The sequence below is a fragment of the Silene latifolia genome, chromosome 7 (genome assembly GCF_048544455.1).
Source record: "Silene latifolia isolate original U9 population chromosome 7, ASM4854445v1, whole genome shotgun sequence".
Classification (NCBI taxonomy): Eukaryota; Viridiplantae; Streptophyta; class Magnoliopsida; order Caryophyllales; family Caryophyllaceae; genus Silene; species Silene latifolia.
This window is the reverse complement of record NC_133532.1, coordinates 11418244-11436565: the sequence shown is the minus strand read 5'-3', so window position 1 is coordinate 11436565 and position 18322 is coordinate 11418244. Positions and strand designations below refer to the sequence as shown.

Sequence of the window (18322 nt, the reverse complement as noted above, 5' to 3'; positions counted from 1 at the left end):
TACATTTTGACTCCTTTCCCCATTTTTGGCACCTATATCCACATTTCGAGTCGCAAAAACCTGCATCGATTAAATTATATTTACTTTAATGCCTTTAAGACTCAAACAAATCTCTTTAACAACACGTAACAACATTCGACTCACATGAGTTGAGTCTTAGATTTCCAAGACGTCTGAAAAAACATACTAGGAATTATATATACCTGAAGGTGATGGAGCGGGTGAAATGGATGAATAAGCCGTAGCGATATCAAGTAAGGAAAAACATAAGATCAATGAAATGAGAATGAAACTTTTGATGGAAATCTTCATTTTAATTTCTGTGTTTTTTCTTACGTAAGTTACTATGTGAGTAGTTGAGAAAGAGTGGAGTGTACTACTCTAGTACTCTGTATATATAACGATGAAGGACGACATTATTTAATACAGTGGTTGAACACTTAGATTTGATCCGAGTAGAATACAGCTTATTCAACAATGTCATTTCCCAAAAAAACAAGCAACATGTTCCTAATCGATTAATAATTTCAAGAATAAATCGACCCATAACGCGTGGTTTATTACGAGAGACGGATTAAATAAAAAGACTATATCGTACAACAACCTAGTTTATTGTTAACATTAAATATGTAAGTAAGCGTTATTATAAATTTATAAGGTTGTTGTATGTTGTATAACAGTTTAATAAAGTAGACTGACCTTTGTCCTTGAGCTAGGATACAAATGTCAATAAAATGGTAGTGCATTATACTTACTAATTATCTCCAGTTGTATAATAAGCATTGTACAATCACTATACATTTATTCGAGCATATATGTAACTTTTCTGAGCTTTTTTAAAGTTTATTTTTTTTTATTCAAGTGTGTGAGTTCAGAAACTTTACAGTATAGCTCGTATTCTTTAAAACAAAACTCGAAAACTTTAGTACAGAGCTCGATTTCTACATCATACAACTGGTGGTATAGTCTATTAATTGTTATTGAAGGAAAATGAGATGGCGTCATCAAATAATATCTAATACTTAGCACTAGAAATGACTAGGAGGTAGTTTATTGTTCTAGACTTCTAGTAGAATCAACAATTTCATATACTTGGTACGTAGTTGCAAACTTGCAATGCGATTGACGAAGCAAGATGTTATAAATGCAGACATAAAAGTGTGATTAGTTGAATTATTGAGACTATTTGATTAACATACTCTATATTTATTTGCTGTCTTATGGTTTATGGGTAGCATGTGCCTTTGTCCATAACGCAACTCACTACTCGCTTGCACCCACTATACGAACTTGCACAAGGCTCGAGTACTGCTTTGTCCTCACAATTATTTATGCAAATTCTTAGTGGTGATACTAGTAGTTAAGACGACATTCACAATCGATTTAAATAATATCAAAAAAAAAAAAAAATCATGGTGAAAACCGAAACATCATAACTTGTGATGATTACATGCAAAGACATGTTGATTTATTCATAGGTGAATGGAATGTGTTTAGACGGTACTCGTCGGAGTCATTCTCGAGCAGGCGAATTGATGCATCAAGTTACCGTCTGTACTATTTTAAATCATTTCAAGTTTGGATCTATGATCAAATTTTCCTTTTTTTTCATTGAATTGCATCGACAAAACATATTTTGGTTATCGTTAACCCGTCACAAGCTTGTGACGGATATCGCCGTCACAAATGAGAATTTGTGTTTAGTTATCGAGGGAAATGTCATTGCTGACGAGGTCATGATCAAGTCACGGATATCTCGAAACAGCTTCAACTTGGCTATGCTTACCTTCTGTTGGTCTCTTTCAGCTCAACAAATATCAAGTGTTACCAAGCTCAGGCCGGATTCAAGTCAAAATTTGACAGCCAATTGTCACTGTCAAAACGCAAACATTGGCTTGAACTCCATATTTTTATCAGGGTGCAGCAGATGGATTATCGCAAACCTGCCATGACCACAGCCATGCACCCACTATGGATTTTTTAGCCCGATAACTACAATCTAATGTGGACACCTTTCCGACAAATAAATTTTCAAAACTACCAAAAATGCTATTTTTATTTTAATAGCATTTCAAAAACTCATGAGTTAAAGAGTCGAAGAAAAGAAACGACTACCATAGTCCCATTAACTGTACAAATTATGGGTATCTACATCACACAACAAGAACAAAACACTGAAAGTAAGAACATCGAAAATGTGATCGTCACATACCCGTTTATATGAACTTTCGGGTTTTAAGATTTCCAATCACATAAACTGGAAGCGATATCAAAGCTGGAGAAGAGGCAGTGCCATAACTAGCCCAAACATCGAAACGAGCAACAACATCATCCAGGTAGGGATAGACTGCCTCTGCTTATTCCTTCTGCCCTGAACTCCGCCATTTCCGAGATCTTTTGGCTTATTACCATCAATCCCCTCTGAGTTGGGCTGGGAAATATCTTCTTGTGCAGGTGCTGGTGATGCTTCAGACTTAGTCTGCTCAGCGAGCTGTTCTTTATACTTGTCGACATATTCCGGGAACAGTTTCTTGAACGTTGGACTAATAAGCACAGAAAATGTCAGTGAGGTAAATTAATCAAACAATATAGCAAAATTTACATTTCACGTATTTGGGGATCAGTTCATGCTCAATGGCAAACAATCTGAGGATAATACTAATCTTGCATCAATAAAGGCAAACCGATACCATTGAACTCTTTTGATAGCCACTCTCAGTGGACACTGATAAATACTCCCACCATGCTAGGATTACATACACTTCACAATATACGCAAGGGGGATTTTGAAAATTGTGGAATTCAAATGAATGGCGAGAGCATCACTTGTGAGATTTGATGCGAATTTTTTGTGACAAGAATAAAGGGTTTTGACAGAATCTTCTGATAAGCCAATGGTGAATATGTATGAACAGCACAACAAATAAAATGTCAATTTGCATCAAGACAGAGTGACAGACAGACAAAGGTATAGGAAGCGGCAAAATGGCTTAGTACACGGTGATAAAATAAAAGTTATCACGCTAGGGGAAAGAAGAATTCGCGGGTTGATGTTCACTTACTTTTTACAATTGAAAGCAAGTGAAGCCTTTGCTAAACGTTGTTTTTCTTCAACAGTAGTTGTGACACTTCCTGTTGTAGGGCTGTTATCCACCTACAGTATGTAAGATAGCCACAACATATGTCATCAACTCATAATATTAAAAACCCTTCCTTAAAAAAAATCACTGATTGGTTGCTACCAAACAAGTGCACCAAGCGGATTAATGAGGGAGCAAAAAATTAAGAAGTTTTTGTCACGCAACTTCTGTTTATATGAGCTAAGGAAACTTGTTGGCAGTGACTCATAACAGTCATAAGCAACAAAAGAAAAATATTAAAGAATCTAGCAAGTTCAAACTCACCATGAATGAAAGTAGTCCGGTAAGAATGCTGCAATAAAAAAAGACGATAAATTCGGTCAGCCTCACTTCACTGTTTCTTTAGACTAATTGATTGAGCCAACAAAATTTATTACAAGATTAAGAACACTTAGAACAGTTAAAATAATAATCGGCTAATATATATTTTTACCTTGACACAGACCACATCGGATTCCAACTCTCTGGATGAACTACAGGAGAGTAAACATTTGTAGTCATTATCAAACAAAACTATATGGAAAAAAAAAATGCATTTAGGTAAATAAACAAACAGATGACAGAAGAAGCTAAGAGACTCACAATCACTCATGGACAAGCAAATCTTCTTCTGAGTCATAAATCGACCATTAGGAGTCGTCATGCTGCTCTCAAAAATAGTAATTATTCAGTGCCACAAAATCATGCTTTAAGCAGGAAAGGCGGACAAACAAATAAATTAAGAGGTTTGCAAGTCAAATTAGTCAATAACCTGATCCCTGGCGGTTTAAATGGATACTCAGAAGGAAACTTGATCTTTCCATAATAATAACCACCTTTGTCAACCATCCAACAAAAATAAAGCATTATAAGCCTCAAGACTGAACTATTATCCTATAAGAAAAATCATACGGCAGTTAAATGCAACTAAGATGAGACAAACCTGCGAAAGGCGTTCCCTCACTTCCCTCGAGTACATAATCTGCAATATCAGCGGAGGTTACAAGCAAAACACAAAAAGGCGAAGGACTTAAGGATACCACAATAAAATCACAAGTTATCAACAGCTCACCAGTCCAGGCGACCACAAAATATGAAAGTAGAGAACATGAAAAAAAAATGAAGAAAGAAAAAGCAAATGGGGGGAGAAAAGATGCTTAGGAACAGCCAACAACAGTTCATTCATGGGCGAGTAGAATTTTCCAACTTTTCAATAAGTTTGAGATGTTTATCAACAACAACAACAACAACAACAACAACAACATTACCCCAGTGCCTTAATGGCTCCCGCAAATTGCGGGGTAAGGGGGGGTCGGATGTACGCAGCCTTACCCTTGTGTTAGCAACACAAAGAGGTGGTTTCCGAATGACCCAAGATGAAAATTGCGTCGAGAACTACATCGAAGGACCACTACTTCACAAGAGAAAGAAGCGCAACCACTTTAGTGAGCCATTTTGCTTTATTCCATCATAATCCAGAACCTAAGAGTAATGAATCTTTGGCTCCATTGGAAATATGGAATTAAGTTTGAGATGTTTATCATATGGGCAAAACAACCTAGCCACTAACAACCAATAATTTCAAAGTGGATCACTTGAAAAAAAATTAAGGGAAATTGGTTTGGGGGGGGGGGAGAGAGAAACAACCAACAACAGTCCACATATTTGCGAACATGGTCGAATAGAACTTTCAATCTTTTAAAAAAGAATGAGATGCGATGTCATATGAGCAAAACAATCTAACCCAAGTAAGTGTCAATACTGCAGCGTCTGTAACAAAAACTTAAAGGAGTACACTGCACTCCCCCACCAGTATCATGAGTTGATGTGGAATATTGATTTTTGCACAAATAATTTAAGTTGATACTTGACATAGAACTTACGCCAATCAAGAATGTCATTAGGAGAGGGCCGAGCAACAATATGCGGAACTGGCTCCTGCAAATGTCAAAAATGAAACATTTCATTAAACTACTCAAAAAAATAACTTTTAAGTTTTAACAGTCAATATGAAATGGAATAATACAAAGATTTACAAATTAATTATCACAGATGAGGACCACCTTAGCTAAGCTGAGAATAATTTACTTTACAAAAAGAAGTGTCGAAGGGCGGGGGTAGAAAGACCTTTCAGAAAGTCCACTCTAAAATACCTCCGGTTAGCGGAAGAACAAGAGCTTAATTTCTTCAAAGTATAATTGTTATGGGTATTAACTATTAACCATGATCTAAGTTTCATAAACAAGAGTTCAGTCTTTTATACTCCATATTTAAGAGCACGGCCTCAATACAGAGGATTTAAATGGTCGCAGCATGATAGAGGTTTTAGTTGAATAAACAATATCTTTTATTCCATGCTGTTAAAGTAAAGCTTCTTTTCTTGTGGCAAAGTAACTTATATACAGATGTCGAAGGAAAAGAAACCGATGTAGACTAGAGAACTTACTTTGCAGAGAGCTCTAAACTCCTTTTGAAGCCGCTTCACACAAGCTTTTTCAGCCATTTTCGAATCTCACAACTGTAATTCCTGCGTTGAACCTTGGCTTATAGATGAAACTACAAGAAACGGCAAATAAATGGTTTTCAGTTAAACTCGCACCTCTTTGCTGATGTCAAATCTACATTCTACAATAGCCAAGAAAGCAATAAACACAAATCAGATTACCAGAAACTAAGCAAAGTCAACAATGAACATACTGAGAACCCCCTGATTTCTAAGATTATGCAAAACTGACTACTTAAAGCACGCAATAAGTATGCCCTACATCAGACCAAAGCATCAAACCATATAACTGAAGCTACACCTCATCTTGTGAAAATAAATAAAATGGAAGAGGTATCCTCGCCCATATGAAGAAAGCCTTGAACAGGCTTTATAAACCAAGTGAGTGGACTGAGCTTACAGGTTCATTCATGTCCAAATTCAATCCTATAAGAAAATATGAAGCTAAAAATTCCAAATTCTTTTTTGTCAGCCGCATACAAGTTAAACAACTCCTAAATAAAATTGGACCTTCAAAACAATCTGAGAGCTTTCCATCTTTTATCTACCAAGTAAGATACACTACACACTAACAAAATGGGTTCAATCAAGTGGTTAAAACATGGTTACCAGATTCCTCAAACTCCAGCAAATCACGTATCAATTCCTCACATTTCGTACTACGACATATTATGATTTCTCGTCTAAAAGATCCGCATTACATTTTATAAAGTGTGTTTTGTGTATACATATTACACATTCGTATAAGAGTACTACAAATTAGGCAACCATGGTTAAAATATGAATGAATAACTCACGGATGTTCTACTTCAAACCCTTGAGAGAACAATTTGGCCTGTGATGATACTTTCTCACGTAAGAGCAAGTCACTCTGGTAATAAAAGGTCGTTTGAGTTGGTGGTTGTGGTTTGCAAGCTATCATGTATACTCGTGTATTACCCAATGTGCACCAAAGTTAGCGGTTATGGGTTCCAACTTCCAACTTCATTACAAAAAAAAAGAGGGAGAGAGATAAGCCGCACACAGCAGACGACCATCAACTTATTTTGCTAAGAAGCTTAATGTCGAGTAATATAAGCTTCCACTTGCCTACTAATCCACGGTTGCCTAATTCGTAGTACACGCTCCAATACGAACACGTAATACGCATACACAATATGACAATACGAACTCTCTACAATGCAATACGTATATATTAAACCCAAAAATCATAAAACGCCAAAGTACGATATACGTAGGAATTGATTCGGATTTCGGAATTATCTGGAATTCGAAGGAGCCTGGTAACCATGTACCAATCTACAAATTTGTGATTTTACGATTAAAAATACTTTAATAAAAACACAAAATAAATAGTAAATGTCAGATCACAGATAATTTAACTCACATAACATTCCAAAGACACTGAATTCCAAGCTAACAAAATCAAAATTACAATTTCGAAAGCATTTACGCTAAGAAAAATTAGGTTAATTACAGTTAATTAATGCCAAAATTCAAATCAAATTAACCAAATCAAATCAAGAACAATAACAGATATTCACACTTCACACTACCGAATCATAAGAAAACTAAAAACTAAGAATAATTCATGAAATTAATGAAATTAAAAACGCGAAAAACAAGCGAAACGATTCGAATTAAACAAAAACAAAAGTAAAAAGGAAGAAAATACCGAAAAGATGATGACGATGATGAAGATGATGAAGATGAAAATGCGCGAAGGATGAAGAGAGAGAATGCGAAGATTTAATTGGGAGTGAGATTGTGTCGTTGCTTTTCTCTCTCTCAAAATGGAAAAATCCCCCTTTCTATTTTTCCGATCAACTAAAGTACAGATAATTTAGGGTTACGAGTCGTGGTCGAGTTGATCAACATGGGTAGGGAACCTATCTCAAAATGGAAAAATCCTCCTAAATGAGTTTTTTATGAGAGGAAATGGTATCCGTCTGACTATTTTAGACGGATATGACGGTCTGAAATAAAAATTTGTGATTCGTCTAAAGTTGAAGACGGATAATGACTCTCTTATAAAATGGTATCAATTTCCCACCCACTTGCACTATCCACCTACATTTTGTGAGAGTGACACTATCTATCTTCAGCTTTAGACGGATAGTGTCCGTCTACAGTGAGAATTTGTGATAAGTTCTGGTTTTGAATCCCAATTTTCCGTGTATTGTACTCGTTTTATGTCTCAAATAAATAAAAAATTTGCATTTTAAGCGAACATTGACTAATTTAGTTGGTAAAGTTATGAAAGGTTATTCCCTTCAGGTCTTGAGTAGTTGGGTTCGAAGTTCGCACTCATTAGTATCAAAATTGGCCTTATGCCTCTCTTTTTTTAAAAAAAAAAAAAAATATTGCATTTTAACAACCTATTTGTTTGTAAATAAAAAAATTATGGAGTAGTATTTAATCTCGTTAATTTGGGGTATTGTGTATTTTATTTATGGGTATTATAGTGAAGTTTATATGATTTATTTGTAAGCACATTTAGTGGTTAAATGGGCTAATAGGGTAGGGTTATTCGGGTTCTGGTTATTTTGGGGTGGGTTGTTATTAACTTATTTGTTGACAACGGTCAATATACGATAATAAAATTTCGGGTCCAATTAGATATGGTTGGGTCAATTTAGATTTTGGGTCAGATTCAGGTCCTCTGTACCGTGCAAATTTTGGGTTATTCAGATCGGCTTAGTTTGTATCTTTCATTCCTTAAACATTGTGAAAAAAATCAAAAGTACCTTATTGGGACGTGTGAAGCAGTCATTACTTATTATTACTATTCTTTTTGTAACTTTGTAAAATGCGTGGAAAGATCATAAAAAGCGCAAATCATTTAGGGGGTGTTTGTTTGGCTTCATTGAATTGGAATGGAATGAAAGGGATTTGATCCATTGTTTAGTTGGAGTGTTTTAGTATGGAGTTAGATACGGACCTAATAAATTCTAACTCTATCGCAACCCCTTAAAATCTCATACACACCCTCATACGTAGGATTCAAACTCCATTCTCCAATGTTAAAACTTATATACAGCCAAACAATTTTAGAGAAGTATGAATTTGGAACCTCATAGGTCATACCCTATGGTATCACAAAGCGTCTTGCCTGTTACGGGTACATTTCGTCACAAGTTGAAGACGGGGTAAAATGTCACTCATTTAAGACGAAAATGTAACCATTTTACCTAAAAAGTTACCAGAATAATTTCCTAAGCTATGATAATTTGTCATTAAAATAGTCACATTTTGTCGTTAAAATGGCGACATTTGGTCCGTCTTCAGCTTGTGACGAAGAGTGTCCGTCTTCAATAAGTATTGGTGATGGTATCATATTTCAATCTACTCCATTTCGTCTTTGCAAACCAAACGACACTTGGTAGAGTTTAATTGTGGTTTATTAGAGTATAGGTGTGATATAGAAAGTTTCACTAATCAACTACCAACGGTTCATAACACATAATTAATTACTCCTAACCTAATTAAGGATGGTCGGTCATTCAATTTCTCCATCCAACCTGATGATGTATTCACATACTCTATGTAGTATACATCTTTCCCACTATCATCTTTCATAAAAGCTTGTACTACGTCGATTTAGTAAATCCTAATCAATAACCCAATACCTTTTTAAAAGTCCAAAAAACTTTAGTTGACATTATAACGTGACGAATCACATAAACCCGTCCCATGTTAAAACATTGCTATAACAAGTAACCGCGTTTAGTAATTGAAAATCCATATATTCTTATTTAAGACGAACATATACGTCCTAAACTAAAAACAGGTCAAATAGAATAGAGGAGAGAAAAATAAATGCTGACCGTCTACAAACTAGGAAGTAACAAAAATTTATCTCATTTTTTCAAATGGGCGCTATTTAACCCGTTTCAATCTATCCAACTCATGAAAACCATATGGGACTCGAGTCGGCCAACAACTCATAAAGTGATAAGCATGCTTCCAATTCCAGCATGCTTATAATCAAACCAAGCCGCACATGATTCCACTTACTTAAGATCCCTAGAAATCTAGAATAGATCATCAGAAAATAATTCAGTTTAATTTTCTCAAGTTTTGTGTTGCAGACAAACTTGTACTCCTGAGTATGTGAATAACCCATAATGTAAATAAATGCACTCAGAAAATCACTGCGTAAAATTCAACCCGAAAATCACACTGTAAACAAAACTGAAGCAAAAACAAATTATACTTTTCAAGTGATAAAATTTAGCTCTTACATTTCGCCATACTCTAACTCTCTGTGATAACACAGCAAAAAATTCGATAAAATGAAGCTGATACTAGCTACTACTATATTCTACAAACGTACACGTTGAATTATCCAAAACTATACGACTATCGGATCAACATCTCATTATAAGGTAACATGACAAAATTTCATAAAACCCGAGGCTAAAACTGGGCACGCACTAGAACCCAACACTTGAAGTCGAGATTACCTGTTTAAGAGGATCGAGGAATAAATTATGATATTTTCCAAAAATTGCCCTTTCTTCGGAAACTCAGGTCTTCATCTTCTTTTTGGAAGGCTTTGATGTGTCGTCTTTCTGATGATGCTTCCGTTTTTTCTTGTCTGGAAGTTGTTCATTACCGTGATCTTTGCCTTCTTTTCTCTGCTTTTTATGCTTCTTAGAATCAGTAAGGGCAGAGGACGATGTCAAGACGGTATCAATCTCTTGCCTCATTTTCTTTATATCACTTTGCTGTGCTTCCTTTTTTGAATTATCAGCAGTAGGAGTCTTCCTTTTAGAGGACTTACTTTCAGTCTCAACGGATTCTACTTGAAAATCCTTGTAAAAGGCGAGTTTAGCCTTTTGTCTAGATAACCACTGTTCAGGTCGTCTCGAGTATCTGGAAGATAATTGGCGTTGAGCATTTAGGAAAGGAAGACATAATAATCCATATATGAAAAGAGGTCAGCATCAAATAGGAGTAATATACAAGTACAACCTTTATAGCGAATACTGGGTATTAATTCATCATAGATTTTGGTGAGCACATAAATAGGCAGAAGAGAAGCATACGAGGCATCTTTGAAATGCCGAATTTTGAGGATTATATAAAGTTAGAAACGATTTCAATCAATGTCAGAAGCACTTGTAACCATTCAGGTTTCAAATGACTGGAGTTGTTGGCCTCACGTCTTAACCCGTGAAGGACAACAGTAACCAAGTTATTTGATTATATAATCATAGATGTTCATCAAAAAAATTCACACACACTGTCATACAATCATACGGCAGAAAAGCACAGGAAAAGCAAAGAGTACAACAGAAGCTTACCCATCAACATCAAGATTTCTCAAGAGGAGAGGACCCTGTCTCGTCTTGGAAAGTTCTTTCTGGACAGCAAACAACTCTGATACTATGGCTTCTTTTAATGAAATGTTGCCCGCATTGAAGCACTTTTCAACCGTAAAAGAACCTGATGGGTGCATAGCAAGCTCTCCGAAATGGCCCTTCAACCTTGATGGTAATTAGAGAAACAAATCACAAGCAGATAAACATACGAAGACTATAGACTTCAGTTTTCCTTTTCCAGTGTTGTTGAACGTTCTAGCTAACTATTGTAGGGAGAAAGTCCGAAGTTATTGGTAATTTGGTATAGACCACTTTTGTCATAGTTTAATCGAGATAGAAATCATGGAGTATTTGGACATAAGGAATAATTTAACAGAATTTAGGGCAAAGAGCATACTTGCCAACTAACTTCTTCTTCTGTTTATCAGGAGCAGAAGAACCCAGAAAAGCTTCAATTACACGTGCTCCTGCACCATCCTTTGCAGTTTCAAGGACCTGGGAGTTATCCATTGATATAATGCTTGTAATGTAAGGCTGAATGTATTCCTGCAATAGAGAAGATATGATTAAGCGCAGTAGAAACTCAGCTACAAAATCCCAAGGTAAAATTTAAAGACGAACACGTCAAATTACAAGACAAGATAAAAATGTACAAAGTTAGAAGTGAAACAACTAAGCCATGAAAGAATACATGACAGCTGAACCGCACACGGACACAAGTATCAACTATTAGCACCTTGCAGGGACGACATCTAGACTAATCTCTTACTGATAGTAAATTAGATTACAGTCATATCTCGCTCTCATACAAGATCTCATACCTAACTTTCCCGTTCGTTAGATTTTTATTTTTAATATACAAACTTACTGATGGTAATAAGAGCTTCAGAGATTTTGTGTATTCATTTAAGTATCGACCATTGTTTGGATTTATTAGCCATTTAGCCTGGATTGCACTTTGAATTCTTTGAGATCCAAATACGTTAATAATATAAGTTTCAGTTACTTATGAAGAGTAGTCTATAAAGGATAATTAGATATTGCAGTTGAGAGAGATTTATTTTCATCAAACATACTCTCGCAATTAAGTCGAGGAATGCATAGACATACTCAAAAAAAAAGTTGATGTGATGTTGAAGGCAGCCACTTACGCAAGGATACTTGAAAAGCGATTGCAGAATTAAAGAACCCATGACATGTATCTTCGACCCACTTGTCCAACTCCAATTAGACTTATCCTTGGAGAAAACATAGCTCTCAAGTAACAATAGACGAGGTACGATACATTTTGGAGGTTCATTTACAGAACTCACAGCAGCTGCAAGTGCCTTAGAACACTGTACGCCAGACAAAAAGCCAGTCAAATACCTCAAGAAATAAATAAACAATCTTAGCACTAGGACAACGGCTAAGGCAACATAGTTTGTAAGAAAAAAATATTATTGTACAAGAAAAGTGTAAGATACTGTAGAGAGATAGTGTAAAAAAGGAAACTTGATCGAGAAGTTTGTACCATGTACCTTATGCTCATAAGCATGAAGTCTTTCACTTGTGGCAATCAAAGATGCTACAACTCCGGCTTTTCCTAATTCCAGGAGATCTTTAACTTTAGGTCCAATTTCCTCGTCAAATGCTTCTACCTAAAATTAAAACAACAAAACTAATTATCTCAAAAATAATGCAGTAAACAAGGTTGTCGAGTCCTCAGGGAGCTTATCAAATTAGGTGCATGAGACCGGCCCACAAGCAGGTGAGGTTCCATCCTAAAACCAATTGGTGATAGGGAGAGTAGCCCACTTACTTATAAGTTAGTCCCTTCACTATTTTTCTACCGAAGTGGGACAAGGCCCCCGCACACATATGGGAAGAGACATCAACAATCTCCCCCTTTCACATGTGTTACTGAAGTCTGAAAGCCCCCCCTCACTTGGCGCTCTCCGCACCCGATGCAACCCCGCACCGGGCCAACAGGCAATTCCACGCAATACTACTCCGCATCTCTCGTCAACCAAGGGTGAGACTCTAGCGGTAGTGCTACTCCGTAACCACGACGCTACTCCGCGTCGTCGCGAGCACCGTCACCACATCGCATCTTGCGGTCCCAAGCCGAACCGTCGGCTCTAATACCACTTGTTGAGTCCTCCGTAGTGAGCTTATGGAATTAGGTGCATGAGACCGGCCCACACGCAAGTGAGGTTCCATCCTAATCTTAAAACCAATTGGTGATAGGAGTAGCCCACTTACTTATAAGCTAGTCCCTTCACTATTTTTCTACCGATGTGGGACAATGCCCCCTCCCACCCCACACCCACCCACACATATGGGAAGAGACCTCAACAAAGGTATTTCTAACATTAGAGAGACTTAATTCGGAATGACATTCTTGTTGGAATACAAACCCACATGTGAGTGTCCCATTGCTTGGAGAAGAGAGAGATAGTACCACTTCATAAACCAAGAGGGGCTACTACTCCTATCGCCAATTGGTTTTAGGATGGAACTCCCCTTGTGTTTGTCAAGTGGTCCGTCTCTCCTTCGTTCAGGTAAGGTCCAGGCCCATTTTCATGTTCTAACAGTTATGTTCCCTTATTTTCTCCTACCATACTGGTTTACTGGAACAATCAACTTTCCACATTTAAATAAGTAACATACTTGGCTTTGGTTTCTCGCGTAACAAATCAAAGCTTGAATAGTGAAGTTAGCAGAATAATGCTTTGAATCTTCAAATAACGAACCCTTGAAGATTTTCACGAAGATCTCGTCATACAAAGCATCTGGAGCAACTTCTAACATTATCTGTAAATTAATTATGACAGCTTCAGTTATACAAATAATGAAGTAGTAAAACACACATGTACTGATGTGCACACAGCTAAGATATAACAGATCTCAAACATTGCATTTACCATCAATCAATAATCAATTTACTAACAGGTATCCTGACTCAAGAATCTGCACCAGGATTCGACGTTCATACCGGAGTCCGAGCTACATAGCTACAAAGTATTTTCCTGGCAAATAGCCAAATACTATATGGAAGAGAAAAAACTCCACTACCTAGAGAACTATGAAAAGAAACAAGGATATATAAGAGAAAAGATCAATTTAAGCTGACACAAGGAGAAGACATCACCATAAAAACACATAGTAGAAAGGACAGACTTCTCCTACACAGCAACACAGCTCACAAAAGAATGGAAAATGAATAAATAAATCCGAAACAATCTCACTCCACTCACGTCCACCATCTTGGAGGGGTTAAGGTCTAACAGGTAGGATCTTCTTGTCTTAATGGGTAACGCAAACTAACTTCACAATTTAGTGTCCCATTTCGAATATAGACAGAGTAAAACGACACAGGAGCAACATCTCTGCAGTATACAACTTTTGATCAAACTATAGAATAGGTCCTCAAGGGACACATGGGCAGAATCGACTCGAAAACAACAAAAATAATTTATTCCATAACCTCGTCAGTATGAATCCCACATTACCCGGATCTACTTGGGACTTAGGAGGCTACCAAAAAGGAGGATCTATGGGTACAATGAAAAAATGTTCAGAGTTAGGTTGGACCATCATGAAATTTGCTGTGCAAATTCAGATGAGAGTATTGTAAAGGCACACTATCCACATGTTAGAATGTTAATGCTTAATGCTTAAACAAATCATGTTAGCAGTAATACAAGGAGGGGAAGCATCAAATGTAGAAAGACCAATCAACATTTGCATGAAGCAGAATGTTCAGACAGAAATTTTGTGATTCACCTAAAAAGGGGAGAAAAATGAGAGAGAGTGGCTACCTCCATCAAATGGCTGAATGCATTTTCCTTCACTATTTCTCGGATGTTTTGAACCTCCTTTTTCTCTATGTAGCCATCTTCCTCAGCATTCTCCACATTACAACCCAGAATCAACGGAATGACACGGAACAGCACTTGCTCTTGTCCCTTCAACACCTTCAGAGCTGTCTACAATGACAGAAAATAGATCATTATTCAGAGAACATATATTGAGGTAGACCTCGGAAGAAAAGCAGCTAATAGACAACAGGTGGAGCTAAAAAAGCATTGCTGCTCATCGGAATTTTGAGTAATGTCGTGGCAGTTAGCTTCAATGTCAGTCTAATACTCCAGAACAAAAATTTTGAAAACTATTCATACTTAGTAAGCTAACACTTGTAGCAAAAAAAAAACAGGACAAGATTCAGAAAACTAAGAAAGCGGTTTGTATTATGGTACTTTAACATCTGAACTATGAGCCTATGATGAGTCTAATGAAACATGCCTGCAAAACTAAACTGCTGTATTGGTCGGTTTGTAGGAACCCAATATCTGTTCTGCTACATTTCAACATTTCCACCACCAGAAACTCTAATAGATCTGGAAATCCCTCATGAACATTTGTTGTTTCATTATTACGTTCCCTTTCTGTTCTAAGATTCAACCGTTTAGCCAAAGCTGTGGATGATTTTGACGTGTGGAACTCTGAATCCAATGGCACTCCCTTGCAAAGACAGAGCAGACTACGCAGAACATGGGATCCGTGACAGTTGCACATAACATTCACAGGATCTTGAACTATTGCCTGTACAAGGGAAAAAAACCCTCAATTGTCAGGCTATGAATGTCAAAATCATTACGGTCAAAATTGCTTCTAAGAGAGCAAAAGAGCAGAAAACAAGACATACTTATACCTAATCATTACTATACGAACAATCTGAAAGTTATCCGTGAATACAATTAAAAGAAGCAAGCAAAAGCAGCAATAAAAAACAGCTTGAAGAGCCTTCTTGATAATCAACAAAAGTTACAGTTGTAGGCAATATAGGGGAAACGAGATGCTGTACCTGACATATTAAAGTAAGAGTGTCTTTGATAAGGTCATAAAAGCTCTCGTCAAAGAGGTGAGTGGCTAACGATTTAAGAGCTGTTTCTGCCACATGGGAACCACAACTGTCGGTCGCAATTTGAGCAAAATTCTTTGCAGAACTACGAAGGAAGCCACAAAGGTGATCGGCACCACATCCCTCTAAGAGTACTTGTATAATGTGGCTTATGACAAAATCATTCGCAAGCTCCACTTCTTTACCGGTAGTTTCTTCTAAAGCATTAATACATATAATAGACCTTTCATCCGTATCTATCTCGCCACTTTCTAGTACATTTCCAATTTCAGAGAAGTACTTTGTTGTTTCAGGATCAATTCGCTTCCTGCAGCGATTTTTTAAGTCAAGTTAGCATTTCTATCTTGTAGTCAAGTTTAATCAACAAGGATACCATATTAAACCCCTGCGGTGATCAATGATCATAAACAGTAACAACACTCTAATCCCCAATGAATTGTGCTATGAGGTAAGGGGATTCGATGTACATAGCTTTTTGAGGGGAAGTTTGCATTTTTATCGTGTTATCAAGATTAATCAACAGGGATATCAACACAACAACATTATCCATTTACCCTAATCCTTAATGGAACCTAAAAATTCCGGGGCAGGGGAGGTCAGATGTACACCACCGTACTCATGTGCTAGCACCACTAAGGGTGTGTTTGGATTAAGGGATTTGGAGGGAAAAGAAAAGGAGGGAGAGTAGGGGATTTAAAATCCCTTGTTTGAATAACAAATAAGAGTAGAGGGAAATGGAGGGATCCAATTTCCCTCCACCAAACCTAATCAAAATCTCTCCACATTATGCAAGATTTGGAGGGAAATTGTATCCAAACAACCAAACTCCATTCCCCCTCCCCTTCCCTCCCTTCCCCTCCCCTCCCCTCCCCTCCCCTCCCCTCCCCTTTTGCTATCCAAACACACCCTAAGAGGCTGTTTCCAAACGTCCAAATAAAAATTGTGTTGAGAACTCGATTGGATCAACAACTGCTACTTCCCATTCAAGAACTAAACCGAATGACTCATGCTCGACAATAAAAAGAAGTCAGCCACTTAGCACTTAATAGGCCAATCATATACTCCCCCCACCCCAATCATTTGTTCACATTTAATTAAAATACCCCTCGCAAATAAAACACTCGTAAAAGATAAGCAAATGATTGGGACGGGGAGAGTACAATGCTGAAAAAAAACATTAAAAAAAATGATAATTAAATTGAACAACCTAATATATGAAGCCTGCGGATAAGAAAAATCTCTCTGACTTGATGGTGGTTGTTCAGAAACATAGTCAGTACCACCATGACCGTCATCGAAACCCGACTGCTTCTTATTCGACTTTCTTCCCATGCCTTTACTACAATTTCCCTGATAAACTACACCGCCGCCGCCGCCTTGTTCACAAACTAAGTAATTCTCAGCAATACTGTACTCTTTTCGCCTCCGTAATCGTAACGCTTTCGAACCAATAGCAACCATATGCACCTTACAGCAACACCACTACTGCAAACCTGAAAAATTAGAAATTAATGAGTGACAGAAGCACAATAACAGAAGAATATCACAAAATTACTCGAAACTGTGACATTTCAGTAAGACAAATTGCAGAAATTAGGTTTAGGAATTCATACAACAGTATGAGTCAGTGATATTGAAACTGGAATTGAACTATGAATAATGCGGCGTTTTAGAATGTTGAAGGAGGCTTTGGTGTTGGGCTATAGGCTACAACTTCAGGAGGATAGATGGCTCAATGCCGACTAATTTAGTTAACCGGGTTGTGTATGAGTCGGGTCATCAAATAATTTTGGTTGAGTCGAGTTATTTTGAGTTAAAAGGAGTTAAGGGTAAGATAAGGACCCGAACTTTGCATTTTTTTCCAGTTAAGGACCCAAACATTTAAAGTTTACAGTTAAGGGATTCACACTAAACACCGTTAACTATTAACATTAAAATAAATTCTGACAACCAAATAACCAATACCCATTAATCTAACATCAGCGGTATGCAGAAGAAGAAAAAATCGAAGTATATGCTCCAACACATATAGCAATATACAATATTTCACTACACCTAATCATACGAAGTATGGTTATATATATGAAAAGTTCTTGTTTAAGACTGTCTTAACTTAAGACGCCTCACAATCTCATTTCATTGCTCCTCTATTATGATCCGTTGTGAGAGCTATTTTAAATTAAGACGGTCTTAAACAAGAATTGATGATATATAACCTTATATGTATATAAAACAGTGAATGAAGATTAGTGTTAAAATCAGTTTAATTGACAACTACAACAATCTAAATCAAACAGAATGAAATTAATTATCATAATAAAATATCATCATACACTAACACGGATTAGGGTAAAATAATTTAAAGATGATAACTTTAAACATGTTTAATAAATTATTCCCTTATTACTCTGTAATGATCAAGAATGGATTTTTTAAGCACTTACTTACTGTAGTACTTTACAACTTC

General features: G+C 36.8%; 2 protein-coding genes across 5 annotated transcripts; both read right to left on the bottom strand.

Moving 5' to 3' along the window:
* Positions 1 to 2028: 2028 nt before the first annotated feature.
* On the bottom strand, positions 2029 to 7513 carry LOC141591744 (ubiquitin-conjugating enzyme E2 34-like). 2 transcript variants are annotated; one of them, XM_074412183.1, is made up of 10 exons: positions 7298 to 7513; positions 5566 to 5675; positions 5003 to 5057; positions 4063 to 4101; positions 3892 to 3955; positions 3723 to 3784; positions 3574 to 3613; positions 3405 to 3432; positions 3063 to 3154; positions 2029 to 2543 (listed from the first exon to the last, which is right to left on the bottom strand). In XM_074412183.1, exons 2-10 carry the CDS (start codon positions 5620 to 5622, stop codon positions 2270 to 2272), a joined length of 711 nt encoding a protein of 236 aa, XP_074268284.1. In that variant the 5' UTR covers positions 5623 to 5675; positions 7298 to 7513; the 3' UTR covers positions 2029 to 2269. The 2 variants fall into 2 exon arrangements, with proteins under 2 accessions (XP_074268284.1, XP_074268285.1); XM_074412184.1 differs by having other exon boundaries at positions 5566 to 5744; positions 7298 to 7486.
* Positions 7514 to 9817: 2304 nt separating this feature from the next.
* On the bottom strand, positions 9818 to 18322 carry LOC141591743 (pumilio homolog 23). Of its 3 annotated transcripts, none has more exons than XM_074412181.1 (11): positions 18300 to 18322; positions 17063 to 17348; positions 15799 to 16162; positions 15233 to 15536; positions 14753 to 14916; positions 13602 to 13745; positions 12470 to 12589; positions 12101 to 12286; positions 11347 to 11495; positions 10932 to 11114; positions 9818 to 10500 (listed from the first exon to the last, which is right to left on the bottom strand). In XM_074412181.1, the coding sequence occupies exons 2-11, from the start codon at positions 17314 to 17316 to the stop codon at positions 10152 to 10154; spliced, it is 2217 nt and encodes a 738-aa protein (XP_074268282.1). In that variant the 5' UTR covers positions 17317 to 17348; positions 18300 to 18322; the 3' UTR covers positions 9818 to 10151. The 3 variants fall into 3 exon arrangements, with proteins under 3 accessions (XP_074268282.1, XP_074268283.1, XP_074268281.1); XM_074412182.1 differs by lacking the exon at positions 18300 to 18322 and adding an exon at positions 17437 to 17561 and having other exon boundaries at positions 14753 to 14920; positions 15237 to 15536; XM_074412180.1 differs by lacking the exon at positions 18300 to 18322 and adding an exon at positions 17469 to 17557.

Coding starts and splice junctions, on each gene's coding strand:
- LOC141591743 (XM_074412181.1), bottom strand. CDS start 17,316: ATGGTTGCTATTGGTTCGAAAGCGTTACGATTACGGAGGCGAAAAGAG. Junction 12,287..12,469: donor TTCATGCTTATGAGCATAAG/GTACATGGTACA, acceptor TCTGGCGTACAG/TGTTCTAAGGCACTTGCAGC. Junction 11,115..11,346: donor AAGAAGAAGTTAGTTGGCAA/GTATGCTCTTTG, acceptor ATTACCATCAAG/GTTGAAGGGCCATTTCGGAG.
- LOC141591744 (XM_074412183.1), bottom strand. CDS start 5,622: ATGGCTGAAAAAGCTTGTGTGAAGCGGCTTCAAAAGGAGTTTAGAGCT. Junction 3,155..3,404: donor CCGGACTACTTTCATTCATG/GTGAGTTTGAAC, acceptor TACATACTGTAG/GTGGATAACAGCCCTACAAC. Junction 2,544..3,062: donor CTTGCTTTCAATTGTAAAAA/GTAAGTGAACAT, acceptor TGTGCTTATTAG/TCCAACGTTCAAGAAACTGT.